Source organism: Xenopus tropicalis, chromosome 5 (assembly GCF_000004195.4).
Source record: "Xenopus tropicalis strain Nigerian chromosome 5, UCB_Xtro_10.0, whole genome shotgun sequence".
Classification (NCBI taxonomy): domain Eukaryota; kingdom Metazoa; phylum Chordata; class Amphibia; order Anura; family Pipidae; genus Xenopus; species Xenopus tropicalis.
This window is the reverse complement of record NC_030681.2, coordinates 154,459,000-154,478,249: the sequence shown is the minus strand read 5'-3', so window position 1 is coordinate 154,478,249 and position 19,250 is coordinate 154,459,000. Positions and strand designations below refer to the sequence as shown.

The 19,250-nt window shown below is 47.2% G+C and overlaps 1 protein-coding gene across 5 annotated transcripts in view; it reads left to right on the top strand.

The window, feature by feature from the left end:
- The window catches only part of slc5a6 (solute carrier family 5 (sodium/multivitamin and iodide cotransporter), member 6), a 30,788-nt gene that overhangs the window by 2,477 nt on the left and 9,061 nt on the right, over positions 1 to 19,250 (top strand). For 3 of the 5 annotated variants that reach the window (XM_031901641.1, XM_031901639.1, XM_031901642.1), the window contains exons 2-10: positions 10,945 to 11,551; positions 13,545 to 13,610; positions 14,488 to 14,539; positions 14,727 to 14,794; positions 14,957 to 15,111; positions 15,803 to 15,943; positions 17,071 to 17,200; positions 18,400 to 18,488; positions 18,672 to 18,784. In XM_031901641.1, the coding sequence (XP_031757501.1) occupies positions 11,222 to 11,551; positions 13,545 to 13,610; positions 14,488 to 14,539; positions 14,727 to 14,794; positions 14,957 to 15,111; positions 15,803 to 15,943; positions 17,071 to 17,200; positions 18,400 to 18,488; positions 18,672 to 18,784 (1,144 nt within the window). In that variant the 5' untranslated portion in view covers positions 10,945 to 11,221. 5 annotated transcript variants of the gene reach the window in all.

Below are 19,250 nucleotides of genomic sequence, written 5' to 3'. Positions count from 1 at the left end.
CCAGCGAGTCAGGTCTGTCAGGCTGCAGCCATGTGTTACACTGTTTCAGGGGTCAGTCTCCCCCAGCGAGTCAGGTCTGTCAGGCTGCAGCCATGTGTTACATTGTTTCAGTCAGAGCCCCCAGGGCAGAGATTAGGAAAGGACAAACACTGCTGTTAATAGCAATTATATATACAAATAACTTAGAAACCAGTACAAATTTGTAATAAGTGAATATTTCAAAGCTTCTATTAGGAAACATTTTTTATTGGGTTGACATTTAATTTAATTTTATTTCAGTGTCTCTGAAAGTTACAGGGGGGCATAGGCAGCAGGGCCCAACAGGATCGGGGGTGCCGCTGGGTATTTTCCAGGTATGCCGGTGGGCCAATCGGACCCTGCTCATAGTTACAGTTGCCCAGGTCTCAATAACTGACCTTCAGACTGGCCTTCATGGATTATCTAGATAAGCAAACCTAACCCTGACTAACCTTTAGTCTGGGCCTCACCTGATTGGTCAGTCTAGCCCTGTGACCATTCAGATGTTCTACTTGGCTACAGGTAGGCCCAGCTCTATGAATGTTCTAGTGATCTGGGCTGGCTACTAGTCACTACTACCCTTTTACAGCTTTCAGATGGGGGTCACTGACCCCGGCAGCCAAAACCTATTGCTCTGTGAGGCTCCCGTTTTATTATTACTTTTTATTACTTATCTACATAGTTATTCAGCCCCTCTACAATACTTAATCCACTCCCTTATTCAAGCTACTGCCTGGTTGCTAGGGAAAAAAAGACCCTAGCAACAAGATTGCTGAAAAACTGTTCTGATAAATAACTAAAAAAAAACATTAAAAATGAAGACCAATTGCAAATTGTCTCAGAATATCACTGTGTGCGTTATACTGAGAGTTAATGTAAAGGTGAACTACCCCTTTAGCTGGGTATCAGCCGCAGATGAGTGCAAGCCCCAGAGCAGCACCATACTGGTACTGGTACCGGACTCACTGGGCTGCTTACTAGTTGGTAATGGTTACTATTGCTCACTGTATGTGCTTAAGGGGCCCAGTTAACGGCACAGAGATGTGCGGCTCCCATTATTCTAGCTGTGTCCTTTCCTTCCGAGCCTCCTGTCTGTCTGTGACCTTCACGGAGCTGAAATTGCCTGAGAGTTTGTCTTCCGAAACCCGGCAGCCGCCATCGCGCTTATCTCTCTCCCACAGACCCTGCGCTTTCCCCCAGCTCTGCAGCTTCTACTCTCATCCCCCCAATCCCTTCCCTGCCCCTGATTGGTTCCTTTCCCTTATCTCTGCCTCCTCTCTGTATACAGCTCTTCCCTCTGCTCCCTGTACTCACTGTATATACAGCTCCCCCCTCTCTATCCCATTCCCATCAGCCCCTGCCCCAGTGAGCTTACAATCTAAAGTCCCTATCCCATTCCCATCAGTCCCTGCCCCAGTGAGCTTACAATCTAAGGTTCCTATCCCATTCCCATCAGCCCCTGCCCCAGTGAGCTTACAATCTAAGGTCCCTATCCCATTCCCATCAGTCCCTGCCCCAGTGAGCTTACAATCTAAGGTCCCTATCCCATCAGTCCCTGCCCCAGTGAGCTTACAATCTAAGGTCCCTATCACATTCCCATCAGTCCCTGCCCCAGTGAGCTTACAATCTAAGGTCCCTATCACATTCCCATCAGTCCCTGCCCCAGTGAGCTTACAATCTAAGGGCCCTATCACATTCCCATCAGCCCCTGCCCCAGTGGAGCTTACAATCTAAGGTCCCTATCCCATTCCCATCAGTCCCTGCCACAGTGGAGCTTACAATCTAAGGTCCCTATCCCATTCCCATCAGTCCCTGCCCCAGTGAGCTTACAATCTAAGGTCCCTATCCCATTCCCATCAGTCCCTGCCCCAGTGAGCTTACAATCTAAGGTCCCTATCCCATTCCCATCAGTCCCTGCCCCAGTGAGCTTACAATCTAAGGTCCCTATCCCATTCCCATCAGTCCCTGCCCCAGTGAGCTTACACTCTAAGGTCCCTATCCCATTCCCATCAGTCCCTGCCCCAGTGAGCTTACAATCTAAGGGCCCTATCACATTCCCATCAGCCCCTGCCCCAGTGGAGCTTACAATCTAAGGTCCCTATCCCATTCCCATCAGCCCCTGCCCCAGTGGAGCTTACAATCTAAGGTCCCTATCACATTCCCATCAGTCCCTGCCACAGTGGAGCTTACAATCTAAGGTCCCTATCACATTCACATCAGTCCCTGCCCCAGTGAGCTTACAATCTAAGGTCCCTATCCCATTCCCATCAGTCCCTGCCCCAGTGAGCTTACAATCTAAGGTCCCTATCACATTCCCATCAGTCCCTGCCCCAGTGAGCTTACAATCTAAGGGCCCTATCCCATTCCCATCAGTCCCTGCCACAGTGAGCTTACAATCTAATAAATGCCTTTATTTGTCAGAGCGTGTGATTCCCCATAATCTCTCCACCTGCCACAGGTGCTTAAACCAACGTCTCCACCCTTATTGTTTGGCAGCACAAATAGCTCTGTCTCTAGGCCCCTACAGTGTGTGCTGGATATTATGGGATATTTCATTTCAGTTACCAGCTGCAGTTATTACTGTGTGCATAAAGGGCTGTACAGAGAAAAAGGAATCATTTAACCATTAAATAAACCCAATAGGGCTGTTCTGCCCCAATAAGGGGTAATTATATCTTAGTTGGGATCAAGTACAGGTACTGTTTTATTATTACAGAGAAAAGGGAATCATTTAACCATGAAATAAACCCAATAGGGCTGTTCTGCCCCAATAAGGGGTAATTATATCTTAGTTGGGATCAAGTACAGGTACTGTTTTATTATTACAGAGAAAAGGGAATCATTTAACCATTAAATAAACCCAATAGGGCTGTAATATCCTTACATTTTCTTGGTTACTAGGATAATGGGGCCCTAGCAACCAGTTAAAATTTCAAACTAGAGCTCCAGCCCAGTTGCCAGTAATTTGTAGCAGGGAAGTTGTTCATTTAACCGAACGGGTATATATTAAACATACCCTACACATATAGCTGTGCACTTAGTAACCTCAGAAATGTCTCTGTGTCAGTAATAACAGGGGTTAACTGAACTTCATGAATTCTTCCACCTACCAGCCATCATTGCTTCCCCGCCGTACACTGCTTCTAAGCAATTTTTCAATTGGTCTTCATTGTTTATTTTCTATAGTTTTTCAAATATTTGCCTTCTTCTAACTTTTTCCAGCTTTCAAATGGGGGTCACTGACCCCAAAAAAACAATTGCTCTGTGAGGCTCCAGTTTTATTGTTATTGCTACTTTTTAATACTTATTTTTCTATTCAGTCCCTCTTCTATTCATAGATCAGTCTTTCATTTAAACTACAACGTGGTTGCCAAGATCATTTGCATCCTAGCAACCAAATAGCTGCTGAAACTCCAAACTGGAGAGCTGAACAAAAACTGAAAAGATTAAAAAACGACAGATAATAAAAAATGAAGACCAATTGCAAACTGTCTCAGAATATCACTCTCTACATCATACTAAAAGTTAACTCTTTGGGGACTACGTGATAGAGTTTCTGGGCGTACCTAACAAATTGCCCCCCCCCTCCCCTCCATGAATTTGGCTTTGGTTTGTCCTTTAACCTTATTTCTGCGGGATAGTTACACAAGATTAGAGTTACGCCAATTGAATGAAATCTCTGGCAGAATTCCTGCATTGTCTGACTCCCCGTATCACTTGCCTGGGGAGGGAGTTAGGAGCCGGGCTTATCTCTGGCCGATATGGCTAATCATAAGCTCAATCACACCATGTTTTATGCAACTTTATGGCCCCTGAGTAGTTAGAGAGGGGGATAATAAAAATAAGTGCTAGTAGTAATTTTATGCCTCTCTAGTTATGTATTGGTACAATAAATACATTATATTATCACGCTTTGCACATTGGGTAATTGGGCTACTCTGATAGTAAAAGAAATTCCTTAGTGGCAAATCTACTTCATTTGATTTCTGTGCAGTGATGAGAGTTGCAATTGAACAAGTGAATGGCCACAGCTTGGGCTTTATAGGTCTTTTGCTTTACTGGTATAGTTCTGTACTTTAGGGGCTGTTCCTGCTGAATTGTGCTTAGTACAGGGGAATCCCTATGTGCCATAGTTTTATGGTATCTCTCTGTACAGGCTATGGGCAAACTTAGGGGGCTGTTCCTGCTGAATTGTGCTTAGTACAGGGGAATTCCTATGCTGCCATAGTTTTATGGTATCTCTGTACAGCTATGAGCAAACTTAGGGGGCTGTTCCTGCTGAATTGTGCTTAGTACAGGGGAATCCCTATGTGCCATAGTTTTATGGTATCTCTCTGTACAGGCTATGAGCAAACTTAGGGGGCTGTTCCTGCTGAATTGTGCTTAGTACAGGGGAATCCCTATGTGCCATAGTTTTATGGTATCTCTCTGTACAGGCTATGAGCAAACTTAGGGGGCTGTTCCTGCTGAATTGTGCTTAGTACAGGGGAATCCCTATGTGCCATAGTTTTATGGTATCTCTCTGTACAGGCTATGAGCAAACTTAGGGGGCTGTTCCTGCTGAATTGTGCTTAGTACAGGGGAATCCCTATGTGCCATAGTTTTATGGTATCTCTCTGTACAGGCTATGAGCAAACCTAGGGGCTGTTCCTGCTGAATTGTGCTTAGTACAGGGGAACCTCATGTTGCCAGACACTATAGGCCCCTATCTGTTTACCTTGACTAGATAACATCACACCCCCATTCTCCACTTTGTCTGAGCTTTATTGAATTTTAATTATAATACAATGGGGTGGTTAAGGGAGGTGATAAGGGAAGCTTTATAATAATAATGGTATTTTAGCAGCAGGCTGAGCCACTGACTACTCTATAGATAATATAGTAAGGGAAAGGGATGTATGGGTCAGAAATACTCAGTGATCCCGTAGGAACAAGCGGTTAACTTCGATCTGATTTGCGCAGGAATTCCGCCCCAGGTAAGAGGATTACTCTGTATTATATTTAATTATCTGGGTTCATAAAGTAGCCACTTTCATACTTAATCCTGGCTCTGAGATTCTTGTATATAAGGGAGTCAGGTCTGTACTTGTTCCTGCCTGGCACTGGCATAATGTCGGAATGTAACCTACTGGCACTGAAATATGTACCTACCTACCCCCCCTGCCAGTAATTGGGTACCTGCAGGCTATTGGTGTGTGTTACCCCAATGTTTCTATATATCTGTAACCTTGTTATGGGCTAAGGGGGCCCAGCCTGAAGGCCAGTTAGGGGGGGATTTGGGGTGAGTGCTTATTTGTACCCTGGGTACCCCTGGAACTATAGCAGGGTGACTGTTACCCCAATGTTTCTATATATCTGTAACCTTGTTATGGGCTAAGGGGGCCCAGCCTGAAGGCCAGTTAGGGGGGGATTTGGGGTGAGTGCTTATTTGTGCCCTGGGTACCCCTGGAACTATAGCAGGGTGACTGTTACCCCAATGTTTCTATATATCTGTAACCTTGTTATGGGCTAAGGGGGCCCAGCCTGAAGGCCAGTTAGGGGGGATTTGGGGTGAGTGCTTATTTGTGCCCTGGGTACCCCTGGAACTATAGCGGGGTGACTGTTACCCCAATGTTTCTATATATCTGTAACTTGTTATGGGCTAAGGGGGCCCAGCCTTAGGGGGGGTAAGTGGGGGCACAGAATACACATGTGGGTGTCGGAATGACACGAGTGCTCCTTGTTATTCCCAGACACGGTACAGAGAGACCAATAGAAATGGGGGCAGTGAGCGTGACAGTAGGGATGTGCGTCACGGTACAGAGCTGGGATAATTGCAGCCTTCGGCGTATCGCTATAAATCCATGTATTGCTTGGGTAATCACAGCCTTGGGCTCATCAGGAGCTGCCAAGATGGGTTCTTATCTCTCTATTTTGGACCGAGTTACTGTACCCGTGACGGCTCCCAGCCACAAACACATCCTCCTACTGACGCTTACAGCGCTTGTTATGTCTCAGTAAAGAGATTGGCCCCAGTCACAGTGTTTGCTCTGCTTGCAGACCAAGCTTATGTTTCATTTTTCTGTCAAAACAATATTAATGTTTGGGCGGCTGCCCTGGGCCCTTGGGAACCAGCACGTGGCCCCTGAATAGACAGCAACAAGAGTTCCCCTATACTCAAACATTATCAATATATAATATAGAGTTGGGTCATTTCCCTATGAGACCAAACTGTAAATGATATCCTTATAAACGGTGCTTAGTGATGTCATCAGTTATAATCCGAGCTTAGTGATGTCATTTCTGTCACATGACTCACTGAAACTTGTATACTATAATAAGTACCCCCTGTTGTAAAATATAAGGATATTAGAAGTCACCTCTGAGTTCCATGACCTGTATAAAAGCACTCGGCCTTCTGCCTCGTGTTTTATAGGTTCATGGAACGCCTCTGTGACTTATAATATCCCTATATGTTACAATAGGGGGCACTTTATTTACTATATATAGGGCATTAACCCATTCTGTGCATTAAGCTGCCAAGCAATGCCCTCCCCTCTAAGCAAAAACAGGGATTGTTTGTCCTTATATCACAATATATTGAAGCTGCCCAACTGCATCACACTCACTCACCCCCGGTCTGGCCTGTCCTACACTCACTCACCCCCGGTTTGGCCTGTCCTACACTCACTCACCCCGGGCCTTCCTACACTCACTCACCCCGGTCTGGCCTGTCCTACACTCACTCACCCCCGGTCTGGCCTGTCCTACACTCACTCACCCCCGGTCTGGCCTGTCCTACACTCACTCACCCCCGGTCTGGCCTGTCCTACACTCACTCACCCCCGGTCTGGCCTGTCCTACACTCACTCACCCCCGGTCTGGCCTGTCCTACACTCACTCACCCCCGGTCTGGCCCGTCCTACACTCACTCACCCCCGGTCTGGCCCGTCCTACACTCACTCACCCCCGGTCTGGCCCGTCCTACACTCACTCACCCCCGGTCTGGCCTGTCCTACACTCACTCACCCCCGGTCTGGCCTGTCCTACACTCACTCACCCCCGGTCTGGCCTGTCCTACACTCACTCACCCCCGGTTTGGCCTGTCCTACACTCACTCACCCCCGGTTTGGCCTGTCCTACACTCACTCACCCCCGGTCTGGCCTGTCCTACACTCACTCACCCCCGGTCTGGCCTGTCCTACACTCACTCACCCCCGGTCTGGCCCGTCCTACACTCACTCACCCCCGGTCTGGCCAGTCCTACACTCACCCCCGGTCTGGCCAGTCCTACACTCACCCCCGGTCTGGCCAGTCCTACACTCACTCACCCCCGGTCTGGCCTGTCCTACACTCACTCACCCCCGGTCTGGCCTGTCCTACACTCACTCACCCCCGGTCTGGCCTGTCCTACACTCACTCACCCCCGGTCTGGCCGGTCCTACACTCACTCACCCCCGGTCTGGCCAGTCCTAATTTAATTTGTGTCCCCTCAGGCTCCCAGTTATTACCAGCCTATACTGGTGTAACACGGCCCTTACAGTCCATATAAACTGCTGCCGGGGTCACTCACTCACCCCCGGTCTGGCCTGTCCTACACTCACTCACCCCCGGTCTGGCCTGTCCTACACTCACTCACCCCCGGTCTGGCCCGTCCTACACTCACTCACCCCCGGTCTGGCCTGTCCTACACTCACTCACCCCCGGTCTGGCCTGTCCTACACTCACTCACCCCCGGTCTGGCCTGTCCTACACTCACTCACCCCCGGTCTGGCCTGTCCTACACTCACTCACCCCCGGTTTGGCCTGTCCTACACTCACTCACCCCCGGTCTGGCCTGTCCTACACTCACTCACCCCCGGTCTGGCCGGTCCTACACTCACTCACCCCCGGTCTGGCCTGTCCTACACTCACTCACCCCCGGTCTGGCCTGTCCTACACTCACTCACCCCCGGTCTGGCCGGTCCTACACTCACTCACCCCCGGTCTGGCCGGTCCTACACTCACTCACCCCCGGTCTGGCCAGTCCTAATTTAATTTGTGTCCCCTCAGGCTCCCAGTTATTACCAGCCTATACTGGTGTAACACGGCCCTTACAGTCCATATAAACTGCTGCCGGGGTCACCCAAGGATACGAACACACAGATGTTCCAGTACTGCAAATCCCTGGGGGTTAAGGAGCAAACACAGGACGCGTGGCTGCGGCTCACTCACTGGCACATCTCCCCCTGCCGTTTAACCCATTAAACAGGAACTGAAAAGCCACTTTGTTCATATAAATAATGTGAGTTTTGGGAACTAAATCGCTTGCTTCTGTTTTCTGCAGGGTTCCCTTCTAGCCATGCACAGAGATGTTACTGCAGCCCTGTATTCATGCTACTAATCTGCTTCTGTGCCTCTGCCTCTGGGGCCCCTTCCTCTGCCTCTGGGGCCCCTTCCTCTCTCTCTCTCTGGGGCCCCTTCCTCTCTCTCTCTGGGGCCCCTTCCTCTCTCTCTCTGGGGCCCCTTCCTCTCTCTCTCTGGGGCCCCTTCCTCTCTCTCTCTGGGGCCCCTTCCTCTCTCTCTCTGGGGCCCCTTCCTCTCTCTCTCTGGGGCCCCTTCCTCTGTCTCTGCCCCCCCCCCCCACTCTTGTGGCCATGCAGGGACGGCTTATTATGTGGGGCCAGAACATTGACCTTCCTGGTTGGGCCTCATTTAGCTATTTAGTGGGAAGTCACCTTGGGTCTGTGCAGACACCAATAGGTGTTTAACAGCCTGAGGCCCATATGATTAAAGCAGCCTTGTTTTTAGCTCCCTAGCCTTTGAAAAATAATGGGTCTGGCGTGACACCCTACTAATATACAGTATATATATATATATATATATATATATATATATATATATATATATATATATATATATATATATATATATATATATATATATATATATATAATATACACCCTGGGGCTGAACCAGTCAGACAGCAAGGGTTCCCCTGCACCTTTCTGGGCCGGATTATTCAGATTTACCTGTTCCTCTGGAATGGACATTAGCCCCTGGTCACCTAGAGGGGGAGAGGTCAGTGTAATTAGTGGGATAACATGGAGCCCTGTGATCATTTAGTGTCCAGTTGCCTCTTATGGTCTCTTATGCTTTAGCTGGTTCTGATCAGACTGACAAACTGCCGGCCCCTTGGCTGTACGTATGGGTGACATGGATTTCATTGTATTCAGTGACGGGATAAGGTGGGACATTGTACAGGCAACTGTTTATACAGGTTGTTCTGCCCCCAATAAGGGGTAATTATATCTTAGTTGGGATCAAGTACAGGTACTGTTTTATTATTACAGAGAAAAGGGAATCATTTAACCATTAAATAAACCCAATAGGGCTGTTCTGCCCCAATAAGGGGTAATTATATCTTAGTTGGGATCAAGTACAGGTACTGTTTTATTATTACAGAGAAAAGGGAATCATTTAACCATTAAATAAACCCAACAGGGCTGTTCTTCCCCAATAAGGGGTAATTATATCTTAGTTGGGATCAAGTACAGGTACTGTTTGATTATTACAGAGAAAAGGGAATCATTTAACCATTAAATAAACCCAATAGGGCTGTTCTGCCCCAATAAGGGGTAATTATATCTTAGTTGGGATCAAGTACAGGTACTGTTTTATTATTACAGAGAAAAGGGAATCATTTAACCATGAAATAAACCCAATAGGGCTGTTCTGCCCCAATAAGGGGTAATTATATCTTAGTTGGGATTAAGTACAGGTACTGTTTTATTATTACAGAGAAAAGGGAATCATTTAACCATTAAATAAACCCAATAGGGCTGTTCTGCCCCCAATAAGGGGTAATTATATCTTAGTTGGGATCAAGTACAGGTACTGTTTTATTATTACAGAGAAAAGGGAATCATTTAACCATTAAATAAACCCAATAGGGCTGTTCTGCCCCCAATAAGGGGTAATTATATCTTAGTTGAGATCAAGTACAGGTACTGTTTTATTATTACAGAGAAAGGCGAATCATTTTTAAAAATGTGAATTATTTGATTACAATGGAGTCTATGGGAGAGGGCCTTTCCGTAATTCTGAACTTTCTGGATAATGGGTTTCCGGATAAGGGGTCCGATACCTGTATAGGGATAGTGTGTGTTACTGGAGATAAAATATAAAGAGAATGTGTGCCCCGCTATGTTGGCATCCTAGCAGTACAGTTCCCTGCCAGGTTATGGAGGGCATTTGTACATTTGCAGTGTCACTGTTTCCCAACCTTTCCCCTGCTTCCCTTGGCCGGGGTGGGGGGACTCGCGCTTCCCTTGGCTGGGGTGGTGGGGACTCGCGCTTCCCTTGGCCGGGGTGGGGGGACTCGCGCTTCCCTTGCCCGGGGTGGGGGGACTCGCGCTTCCCTTGGCTGGGGTGGTGGGGACTCGCGCTTCCCTTGGCCGGGGTGGGGGGGACTCGCGCTTCCCTTGGCCGGGGTGGGGGGACTCGCGCTTCCCTTGGCCGGGGTGGGGGGACTCGCGCTTCCCTTGCCCGGGGTGGGGGACTCGCGCTTCCCTTGGCCGGGTGGGGGGACTTATTAACATGGAGCAGCAGCAGTGCATTCCTGCATTTAACCCTCCGTGCCCAAAGTGATTGGCCGCTGCTGCCCTGCCAGGCTATTTAAAGGCTACACCTGCACCCGTTTGTCTCGGCAGCTCAAATAATTCAGCATTCAGCCTGGTCCAAAATGTCACAGCAAATGGGTCGCACCAAACCAGGTGCGTGGGGGGGGTTGACAGCTACAAGAAAGAGACAGCACGGGAGACCTCGTTCTGTTGGGAATCTCATAATCATTGTCAGTGTCTGTACCAGATTACTGCTCCTTTGTACTCGTTAACTGTAAAGCATTAACTCGTTATCCTTTCAACTCTACAAAACTAATCTCACCCTTAGAAATCTTTATTTTCACAGATACATTTACCCGGGGAGCAGCGACCTTCCTGCGCCAGAATACACCGTGCTTGTCGAGGCGGCTGCCCCCCTAGCTGCTGCTGTATCTCAGAGAGGGACTGAGGAGAAGCCGGGGTGCTGGATGGAGGCAGCAATGCTGGAGTGTTAAGCAGAGCGGAAGAACGAATGCTGTGAAGGGGACAGAAATGGCTGAGTGGGACCCCTAGCCGCTTATTTGCAGCCCCCCCTATAGAGACACAAAGCAGTTTGTTCCTCAGCTGCACGGCACAAAGCAACAATGAGGTTCACCACTGTGGACTACATTATCTTCGTCCTCCTCCTGGTCCTTTCCTCCGCAATAGGGCTGTACTATGCCTTGAGCGGGGGCAAGCAGCGCACCATGCAGGAGTTCCTGCTGGCCAATCGTAGCATGAGTTTCCTGCCCATCTCTCTTTCCCTCCTGGCCACCTTTCAGTCAGCGGTAGCCATCCTGGGGGTCCCCTCGGAGATCTACCGATTTGGCACTGAGTATTGGTTCCTGGGCTGCTCCTACATTATCGGACTGCTCATTCCAGCCCACATCTTCATTCCAGTCTTTTACCGGTTACGGCTCACAAGTACCTATGAGGTAAGTACAGACCTGTTAGATCCACGTGTTTAACCAGTGGGGGGGAGTGTTTTTTTCTGCCCTCGACCGGTGCCCCCCCTTTAGCTATGTATCTGTAGAATCCAGCACAGGAGATGGGCAGGCACGACACAAGTGCAGTCCCCTATCATGTACCATCTCAAGGAGATACAGGTATGGGATATGTTATCCGGATACCCATTATCCAGAAAGTTCCAAAATACAGAAAGCCCATCTCCCATAGACTTCATTTTTACCAAATAATTCACATTTAAATGATTGCACTTTTTTTCTGTAACCGAATCCTCGATTCAGTGCAGCTCTAGTTATCCTATCAAAAGGGTTATTTCTGGCGTACTGTCTGAATACGCCTAAACCGAAAAACGTGTTGGAAAGGTGAACGACCCCTTTTAAAGGACAAGTCAACCCAGAATATAATTTTTTGCCTAATAAAAGAAAACATCATTCTAAGCAGCTTTGCGATATATATTCATTACAAATGTTCAAAGGTTTTTGACTTGTTTGTAGGGATGCGGCGAATCCAAGATTCGGTTCGGTATTCAGCCAGGATTTTGGTAGGATTAATTAAACACTTAACCCTTCAAAATCCTAATTAGCCTATGCTAACATGGATTCAGGGGTTCCGCCAAACCCAAAAAGGTGCACCCCTACTTATTTGTATAATCCTAAAAATGACATGACTTTTTGACACGTAAACAAGAAAGTTGAAAATTGAACCCTTCCATACCCTAATTAGCATATGCTAATGAAGATTTAACCCTTCTGTAACCTAATTAACATGTGCTAATAAGGATTCGGTTCAGTATTCGGCCAAAACCTTTACGAAGGGTTCGGCCAAATCCCTATATGAAATAATGTAACACATGGCAGCAGCCTGACAGACCTGACTCGCTGGGGGAGACCGACCTTTGCAACATTGTTTAAACAGTAACAACCAGGAGTTGATGAATTGCTGCTTTTAATAGCCATTACATTTACACAAAACTTTTAAAGCACTAACTATGTTAATAAATTCACATTGGAAAGTTGCTTAGAATTATGTTTTTATTAGGCAAAAACATGTTTTTGGGGTTGACTAAAAAAGTGACTGTACAGTCCCAAGGGTGCAGCTGCATCGCACCTTTATAGCCCCACCTAGTGGCAGGACTGCATTCCGGCAGTGGCGCATAGAGGTCACAACTACACTTTCCCAACCTGATTCCTTGTAAAGTCTGCTGACCCTAAAATTGTGACTTTCAGCCGCCCTTAGGGCAGATATGCACAGCTGCCTCTGACTGTAGTTTGGACTTTCCAGTCCCTTGTACTTTTAATTCCTCCTTGTCTGGAATGGAACAAACCACCACCCTTTGTGGTACCATTGCAGGAAAGATGCCTGGGTGCCGAGTATGGATATCAAAATATCAATGAGGAATGGACACAGCACTCACAGCAATGAAACAAAAATAATCCTTTATTAGTGCAGAATCATTAATAGTCACTAATCACTAGTAGTGCAGAATCACTAATTAATGCAGGATTATTTTTGTTTCATTATGAAGTCCTGTGAGTGCTGTGTCCATTCCTCATTGATTGATATATATATATATATATATATATATATATATATACGCAAGATCCATAAATAGCTTGTAAATGATATCCTTAGAAACGGAGCTTAGTGATGTCATTGGTTATAATTGGAGCTTAGTGATGTCATTTGTCACATGACTCACTAAACTTATAATAATGTATTATAATAAGTAATGCACCCCCTGTTGTAAAATGTGCCTCTATATGGACATGGAACTCCTTGTGACTTATATAATATATATATTTTACAATAGGCGGTACTTTATTCACTATGTATCTCACTAGCAGATATTCCATAGGGAACCGCTTGTACTTTAGGGGTATATTTATCATGCCGTGTAAATCAGCAATTGGATTTCAACAGTTAGAAAACCAAAGCAAAGTATCTGAGTATTCTCTTTCCCAGTACCTGGAGCTGCGGTTCAGTAAAGCTGTGCGAATCTGTGGGACAGTAACCTTCATCTTCCAGATGGTAAGTGATGTGTCTTTTCATTGGCCACAAGCAACACCTGAGCATTGTGGGTTTTTGTTTTTTTTGTCATAACTAATGCAATTGGCCTAGAATCTTTTTGCCTGGGGGTTATGCTTGCCTTGTCGGGGGGGTTTACAATGAAAGGGGAAATAAAAGCCTTTCATAGAAATTGTCTTTGATACAATGACATAACTATATAGGAAATATCTTAGTCTTTATTATCTGAACGTACAGTTTCTCTGTATTAGCTGGTCTGGCCGGTCCTACACTCACTCACCCCCGGTCTGGCCGGTCCTACACTCACTCACTCCCAGTCTGGCCGGTCCTACACTCACTCACCCCCGGTCTGGCCCGTCCTACACTCACTCACCCCCGGTCTGGCCTGTCCTACACTCACTCACCCCCGGTCTGGCCCGTCCTAACACTCACTCACCCCCGGTCTGGCCTGTCCTACACTCACTCACCCCCGGTCTGGCCTGTCCTACACTCACTCACCCCCGGTCTGGCCTGTCCTACACTCACTCACCCCCGGTCTGGCCCGTCCTACACTCACTCACCCCCGGTCTGGCCCGTCCTACACTCACTCACCCCCGGTCTGGCCCGTCCTACACTCACTCACCCCCGGTCTGGCCCGTCCTACACTCACTCACCCCCGGTCTGGCCCGTCCTACACTCACTCACCCCCGGTCTGGCCCGTCCTACACTCACTCACCCCCGGTCTGGCCCGTCCTACACTCACTCACCCCCGGTCTGGCCTGTCCTACACTCACTCACCCCCGGTCTGGCCAGTCCTACACTCACTCACCCCCGGTCTGGCCGGTCCTACACTCTATTTTATCTAATTCATTATCTGATTCATAGTCTTCTTGCTTTACAGGTGATCTACATGGGAGTGGTCCTTTATGCTCCAGCTCTGGCCTTTAATGCAGGTAATGTATTCCATCATAGGATCCAGCTTTTAGTACTATTGGGGGGAGTACCTTTAACTCAAAACGGCTAACCCTGGCATTCTTGGGGTTGCTGTTCCTGTAGAGATGGAGCTTGCTTGTCTCTGTAATAACTTGACGTTTATCATCTGCAAACATTATTATTTTATGCATTTTGCTTTTATTGCAGTAACTGGATTCAGCCTGTGGGGGGCAGTGTTGTCCATGGGATTGGTGTGCACGCTCTACACAACCCTGGTAAGATCTGCTACACAACAAGCAGCGAGAATACCCTGAAATACCGGCACTAGGGGATTCTTACATGGCTTTCTCCAACCACCATCTCTAGTTGTCCAGGAAAGACACTGCCACTTGGGTAAGCGACAGTCGGTAACCAACTGTTCATTTCTTTGTGCTCAGGGTGGCCTGAAGGCCGTTATCTGGACAGACGTCATACAGACCCTGGTGATGTTTGCAGGGCAGCTGGCAGTTATTATTGTTGGTACCATAAAGGTTGGGGGCTTCGACCAGGTGTGGAACATTGCTACAGAAAATAACAAGATTGCCGGTGTAAAGTGAGTACCCTCCCTTCCTAGTACCCCTCTCTATTCCCTGTCCTGATTGGCTGAATAACCAATGTAAAGTGAGTACCCTCCCTTCCTAGTACCCCTCTCTATTCCCTGTCCTGATTGGCTGAATAACCAATGTAAAGTGAGTACCCTCCCTTCCTAGTACCCCTCTCTATTCCCTGTCCTGATTGGCTGAATAACCAATGTAAAGTGAGTACCCTCCCTTCCTAGTGCCCTTCTCTATCCCCTGTCCCGATTGGCTGAATAACCAATCTAAAGCGAGTACCCTCCCTTCCTAGTGCCCTTCTCTATCCCCTGTCCCGACTGGCTGAATAACCAATGTAAAGTGACTACCCTCCCTTCCTAGTACCCTTCTCTATCCCCTGTCCCGATTGGCTGAATAACCAATGTAAAGTGACTACCCTCCCTTCCTAGTACCCTTCTCTATCCCCTGTCCCGATTGGCTGAATAACCAATCTAAAGCGAGTACCCTCCCTTCCTAGTGCCCTTCTCTATCCCCTGTCCCGACTGGCTGAATAACCAATCTAAAGCGAGTACCCTCCCTTCCTAGTGCCCTTCTCTATCCCCTGTCCCGACTGGCTGAATAACCAATCTAAAGCGAGTACCCTCCCTTCCTAGTGCCCTTCTCTATCCCCTGTCCCGACTGGCTGAATAACCACTGTCTTTTATTTTACAGTTGGAACCCTGACCCTTTCGAACGTCATTCCTTCTGGTCTCTGGCGATTGGTGGGATTTTCATGATGCTGTCCTTGTACGGGGTGAACCAAGCGCAAGTGCAGCGGTACCTTAGCTCCCGCACAGAGAAGGAAGCCATCTTGTGAGTGTCTGCTCCAACTGCTCTGGCCAAACAGGCATCTTATGAGCAGGATGATTATGGGTTTAGCTTAATTACCAAAGCCACTAAACCGACTTCACAGATTAAAGGGATACTGCCATAATTTTTATGGGGTACTTTTTATTTCTAAATTAGCAAATAATTCCCTCTGCCATTTAACCTTTTATTCTTGAACCAACAAATGTATTTGTAGCTGTAATATTGGTGTGTAGGTGCCATCTCAGTGCCTTGTGCCTGAGTCTGAGCTTTCAGCCAGCGCTACTCATTAGAACTGCTTTCAGCTAACCTATTGTTTCTCCTACTCCCATGTAACTGGAGGAGTCCCAAGCCGGACTTGGATTGCTTACTATTGAGTGCTATTCTGATACCTACTGGGAGCTGCTATCTTGCTCCCTTCCCATTGTTCTGCTGATCGGCTGCTGGGGGTGAGGGGGGATATCACTCCAACTTGCAGCGCAGCAGTAAAGTGTGCCTGAGTCTGAGCTTTCAGCCAGCGCTACACATTAGACCTGCTTTCAGCTAACCTATTGTTTCTCCTACTCCCATGTAACTGGAGGAGTCCCAAGCCGGACTTGGATTTCTTACTATTGAGTGCTATTCTGATACCTACTGGGAGCTGCTATCTTGCTCCCTTCCCATTGTTCTGCTGATCGGCTGCTGGGGAGGGGGGGATATCACTCCAACTTGCAGCGCAGCAGTAAAGTGTGCCTGAGTCTGAGCTTTCAGCCAGCGCTACACATTAGAACTGCTTTCAGCTAACCTATTGTTTTCCTACTCCCATGTAACTGGAGGAGTCCCAAGCCGGACTTGGATTTCTTACTATTGAGTGCTATTCTGATACCTACTGGGAGCTGCTATCTTGCTCCCTTCCCATTGTTCTGCTGATCGGCTGATGGGAGGGAGGGGGGGGGATATCACTCCAACTTGCAACGCAGCAGTAAAGTGTGAGTGAAGTTTATCAGAGCACAGGTCACATGGCTGAGGCACCCTGGGAAATTAAGAATATGGCTAGCCCCATGGGAAAAACAGATTACAATGCAGGATTCTGCTGGAGAAGCTCTATTATCTACTTTCGGCTCATTAGATTTTTCCCTCTCATGTGGTTTCAGATCCTGCTACGCCGTTTTCCCCTGCCAGCAACTGGTTCTGGCTCTCGGGTGCCTGACTGGGCTAGTCATGTTTGCTTACTATAAAATAAATCCAAGCGCCTACCCACAAGACATATCAGTCCCGGACCAGGTGAGTACCGGTAATGGTATATTTACATCACTGGAGCCATGACCTTCTGTTTTTCAACTGGTCTTCTATAATTTTTTTTTTTTTAGTTATTATCCTGCCTATTTCTAGACTATACTCTGTTTATGGGGGTCACAGACCCTGGCAACTACATAATAACTGGCAGTCCAGTTTTTATTCCCATTATTTTAGTGCTTGTGTTTCTTTTCAGGCTCTTTCCTATTGATATTCTATTCTGACTTCCAAACTGCCTTCTGGTTATTATGCTAGTTCACCTTTAGAATAACTTTTACTATGATATGGAGAATTCTATTCTGAGACAGTTTGCAATTGGTCTTTATTGTATTATTTCTTGTATTATTTGCAGTTTTTGAATTATTCAGCTTTTTTTTTCAGCAGCTCTCCAGATTGGAATTTCAGCAGCTATCTGGTTGCTAGGGTTCAATTTAACCTAGCAACCAGGCAGTAATTTGAAAGAAGACAGGAATATGAATTGGGGAGGGGTTTAAATAGAAAGATAAGTAATAAAAAGTAACAGTAACAATAAAACTGGAGCCTCACGGAGCAATAGGTTTTGGCTGCCGGGGTCAGTGACCCCCATTCGAAAGCTGCAAAGAGTCAGAAGAAGAAGGCAAATAATTCAAAAACTATAAAAAATGAAGACCAATTGAAAAGAATAGGCCATTCTATAACATTTAACAAGTTAACCTGAAAGTGAACCGCCCTTTTAAAGTGGTGGTTCACCTTTTAGTATGTTATAGAATGAACAATTCTAAGCATCTTTTCAATTGGTCTTCATTATTTATTTCTTATAGTTTTGCATTATTTGCCTTCTTCTTCTTCTAACTCTTTGCAGCTTTCAAATGGGGGTCACTGACCCCGGCAGCCAAAAACCTATTGCTCTGTGAGGCTCCAGTTTTATTGTTACTTTTTAGGGACTTGCTTCTCTAATCAGTCCCTAATCAGTACTATTCATATATCAGTCTCTCATTCAAACCACTCCCTGGTTGCTAAGGTAATTTGGACCCTAGCAACCGGATTGCTGTTATAACTCTAAACTGGAGAGCTGCTGAACAATTACTGAAATAATTTTAAAAAACTACAAATAATAAAAAATGAAGACCAACTGCAAATTTAAGCCAGATGAGCAACCAAACCACCATACTGTGTGTCTGATGCTGAACTTTTCCCTTGTTGCGCAGATGGTCCTGTACTTTGTGATGGACATTCTGAAGGACCTGCCTGGCCTGCCCGGACTGTTTGTGGCGTGCCTTTTCAGCGGAGCTCTCAGGTAACATCAGGTGGCCCTTATAGAGCAACGCTGGGTGTGTGAGGGCATAGCTCTGCTCATTTCTTCCGCTCTCCTGTACTTTCATTGGTTAGTAAGACGAGCGCCAGTGGCGTCTTCTTTCTGCTCTACCTGTTGTCACATTACAGGCTCCTTACCTTCGTGTTTCCTTCTCTCTGTCCCCAGTACCATCTCCTCCGCCTTTAACTCCCTGGCTACCGTAACTATGCAGGATCTCATCAAACCTCACTTCCCAAGCCTGACCGAATCGCAAGCCACTTGGCTCTCTAAGGGCCTCGGTGAGTATCGTTCCTCAGTTCCCACCCCCTTTATTCACTGCATGTCCCTTATCTCTTATAGAAAACTAGTTTATAACCCACTGCCCCGCCCTTAGGCTCAGGCACACTTTACTGCTGCGCTGCAAGTTGGAGTGATATTCCCCCCCCCCCTCACCCCCAGCAGCCGATCAGCAGAACAATAGGAAGGAAGCAAGATAGCAGCTCCCAGTAGGTATCAGAATAGCACTCAATAGTAAGAAATCCAAGTCCGGCTTGGGACTCCTCCAGTTACATGGGAGTAGGAGAAACAATAGGTTAGCTGAAAGCAGTTCTAATGTGTAGCGCTGGCTGAAAGCTCAGACTCAGGCACACTTTACTGCTGCGCTGCAAGTTGGAGTGATATCCCCCCCCCTCACCCCCAGCAGCCGATCAGCAGAACAATGGGAAGGGAGCAAGATAGCAGCTCCCAGTAGGTATCACAATAGCA